At 40.6% G+C, this 3,651-nt stretch overlaps 1 protein-coding gene across 1 annotated transcript; it reads right to left on the bottom strand.

Moving 5' to 3' along the window:
• Positions 1 to 104: 104 nt before the first annotated feature.
• Positions 105 to 3,138, bottom strand: LOC121966688 (protein Red-like; the record flags this gene model as incomplete). Its single annotated transcript, XM_042516751.1, has 6 exons — positions 2,949 to 3,138; positions 2,064 to 2,130; positions 1,628 to 1,720; positions 1,459 to 1,518; positions 325 to 492; positions 105 to 219 (listed from the first exon to the last, which is right to left on the bottom strand). Coding segments are annotated over exons 1-6 (513 nt in total), but the record flags the coding sequence as incomplete, so codon positions are not given.
• Between the last annotated feature and the right edge of the window lie 513 nt (positions 3,139 to 3,651).

Here is a 3,651-nt window from a genome sequence, read left to right as displayed (position 1 = left end):
GCACTGATGTAGCACTGATGTAGCATTGATGTAGCACTGATGTAGCATTAATGTAGCATTGATGTAGCATGCTCAGCATGCAGTACTAAAGCGTGAACACTGACCTTCTGCAGCAGAGCGAAGTCGAGACCCTTCACCAAGTGAGTGTGCTCCATGTCACCACCCAAAAACTTCGACTCCTGGATCAGCTGACGACGTTTCTCTGCTGCCGACTTGTCTCTGAAACACACACACCAAATATAAACTACTGAAACACACACACCAAATATAAACTACCATGGTACTGTTCGCTCTGTTGGCATTAGCTCTGTTAGCAGGACTCACGCCTCGGCCGTGGGGCCCACAGCTCTGTAGTTGGCGGTGGTGCTGATGAGTTCGGTTTCTTCGTAGTCCTTGTTGACGCCATCTCGGCGCTCTCTCGCTCGGTCGCGGTATTTCTCGGCCAGCTCTCTCTCTCGCTCCATCTCCTGCTGACGTAGCTTAGCATAGTAGCTGGAACGACAGATATCGAGAATCAGTAACCGAAAACGTGAGGACTGTTTCTGTCAAACTGTTACATCACACGCGTGTTTCTTTGAAGAAGTGACGTGACTTTTCTTGTGCTGCTTTCACGCGTCTTTGACGGCATTTAACCCTTTGAGCTCTGAGCACATTGGTTTATTTTATAGCAAAAACAGAGAAAAGGAAATGAGCAACTTGGTGAGAAATGTTCCACAAACTGCAAAAAAATGGTAAGAAATATATTTTAGAAAACTCTTTCTTTAATAAAAGCTCGGGGTAAAATGTCTATGAAAAAGAAAAAGAGACACTTGGAATAATCATCACAACTACGTATTTGAAACGATGTTACAAAATTATAATAATCTTTTAAGCGGGTCGTCTTCTCGTCTTTTTTTGTTGTTTTTATGTTTGTTGTTGTTTTCTTTCAAACGAATTTTCAGGTTATTTTCTTGCTTTCTTTTTTCTTATAATTTGTTTCTAACTTTGAATAACTCATTTTCAGGTTATTTTCTTTTTTTGGTTAAGTTTAACTTTCTTTGTTGGTGTTTTTTTAGTTTTTTCATGTTTAGCCTTTAAACTAACTCCAGGTATTTATTTTTAGTTTTCTGTGGTTATTCATTGGTTTGTTTGTTTATCTTGTTGGTATTTTTGTTTCGTTTTATTTAGTTGTCTTTTGAAATGATTTCCAGTTTCTAGTTTTCTTGTCATTTTTTCCTAATTTCTGGGTAATTTCTTCTGTCGTTGATCGTTTGTTCCAGTTTCTGACAGAAATCAGGAGTTTGTTCAGGTTTTAAAGGGTTAAAACATATTTTCTAAAATTTTTATTGTCATGTTTTCTGTTTCCTGCCTGAGCGTCAAAACACCAAAACGTTTTCTGCGGTTCAAATTCTGATCGATGGATAATAAAACTGATCATCTGATCAATAATAAAACTGATCATCTGATCAAAATTCTCACCTCTTCTTCTTCCTCCTCCTCGCTGCAGGATCCTCGTCCTCGTTGTAGTCCCTCGGCATTCTGGGAGAAAAAATTATCTCGTCACTTTCTTCATCCTAACATTCTTCCTCCTCTCCTCCTCTTCCTCTCCTCCTCTTCCTCACTAACAGTGTTTAGGTTTTTTACTCACTCATGGTGTCTGGATTTAGAGGGCGGGGCTGAGGAGGGCGTCGCCCTCGGCGTCATCAGCAGCTTCCTGAAGTCATCATTGGTCAGTTTGGACCTGAGAGAGAGAGAGAGAGAGACACACACACACACACACACACACACACACACACACACACACAGACAAAATTGTTCAATTTTTTTGAAGATGAAAAGTGCCAAAATTTTTCAAAGCAGAGACATGCTGAAGGTTTTCACAAAAAAAAAACTGCCAAAGTGTCTTCTTAAAAAAACAAACAACTTTAAGCACAAAAAAGTCAGCAAAGGATTAAAAAAAAATCATTCACACACACACACACTCGTCTGCTGCAGCGGTGCGTTCACTGGCAGTGGGACTGCAGTCTATCGCCTATATTTAACATGTTTGAAAGACGTGAAGGCAGAGTGACACAGATACTCACTGAGCCGCCGCTCTGTGGTCGTCCAGCTCGTGGCCCTCAGGGGCCAGAGGGTTGGAGTAACTCTCCGCTGAAAACACACACACACACACACACAAGTCAGTGACAGCAGCTTACAGCGAACACTGGTTCATACTGGTTTCTGTCTAGTCTGTGTGGTCTCTTTGTGTCCCTCTGTTGTCTTATCGCACTGATTTAAGGGTTTTAAGTCTGTTTGTGTCTCTGTGGTTGTTTTTCCTGTTTTTGTTGTGATGTTGAGGATCTTTTGGTTCCTCCTTCAGTTTGTCACAAACATTCAGCCACAGCACGTGTGGAGGTTCCTGGTTTTACCTGCACAGGTAGACCTACAGCTGTCAGACTGGAGGAGTACTTGAGTAAATGTACTCAGTTACATTCCCCCCAAACAGAGAATAACAGCTAACAGGTGAACTGAGTGATTCACCTCATTAAGCTCCGCGAACATTAAACTTTCATTCGTGTTATTTTATCTCAGATGTTCGTTATCGGGATGCAGCTTCAGAGCCGATTTACAGAGTGAATCCAGTCTGATGTTAAATCAATATTAACCCCTTCCTGTCTGCTCTGTGAGTCCGCGGACCGGGCAGGAAAAGGTTAAAACGTCTAAAAACTGACCGGAGTTTGGTGTGATGTCAGCGGAGTGAAGCTAAGCTAACTAGCTAACTGAGCCCTATGAAAGGAAAAAGCTGAGTTTAAATGTGGATAAATAGAATAAAAACACACAACTGTTTATTATTCATCGTGTCTGAGTTACATTTAATCCGGATTATTTTCTGTTAATTTAAATTAATTAATCTAGTCTCTGAAGCTAACAGCTCGGTTAGCACGGTGCAAGCTAACATGCTAACAAGCTCCGGAGCTCGGACTCACTCTCGGGCATCTCTGCGGGGCTTCGGCTGCTCTCCTCCGGCCTGGACAGCAGCTGGGACCCGCTCTGGAGACCTGCAGCTGGTTCCTCTGCTGGTTCTTCCGATTAACGCGACAAAACCCGCAGAGACGGATCCTGACTGTGGTCAACAACCCGAGCTGCGCCGCTAACCTGTTAGCTTCCTCACCGGAAACTGTCTCTGTTGTTTAGTGACGTCACTTCCTGTAAGGAGCGCCGTCCGCAGGACACAAAAGAGTTTGTTATTAATCAGAGGAAATAAAACAAAATAAAATAAAATAAAATCACAAAAAACATAAAAAACACAAAACGTGTAAATTCTTGTGTATTTACCTATTTATTATTACTATTATTTTATTTCGCGATTTATTGTTTTATACTTGTATGTATGAGTCACGTGATTTATTGACCATAGGTGACACTGTTAAAGTGAAAACTTCTCAATAAAATATTAATGAAAAAGAACACACAAAAAAGCAGCATAAAAAACAACCATAAAAACATAATCACCAACAGTAAATTTGGGGTGAAACAAACTGATTTTCACTGTTTCTGTTGGTTTTTATTTCACCTGAAACAACAAAAACTCAGAGAAACTTTTCATGTTTGAACTGAAGTTTAAGTTCACAGCAGCATGTCATGTTCAGTGTAGTGATTATTAAAAACAAATAATGTTTTCTAATAATT

Source organism: Plectropomus leopardus, unplaced genomic scaffold (genome assembly GCF_008729295.1).
Source record: "Plectropomus leopardus isolate mb unplaced genomic scaffold, YSFRI_Pleo_2.0 unplaced_scaffold25533, whole genome shotgun sequence".
In the NCBI taxonomy this organism is placed as follows: domain Eukaryota; kingdom Metazoa; phylum Chordata; class Actinopteri; order Perciformes; family Serranidae; genus Plectropomus; species Plectropomus leopardus.
This window is presented reverse-complemented; position numbering and strand designations above follow the sequence as displayed.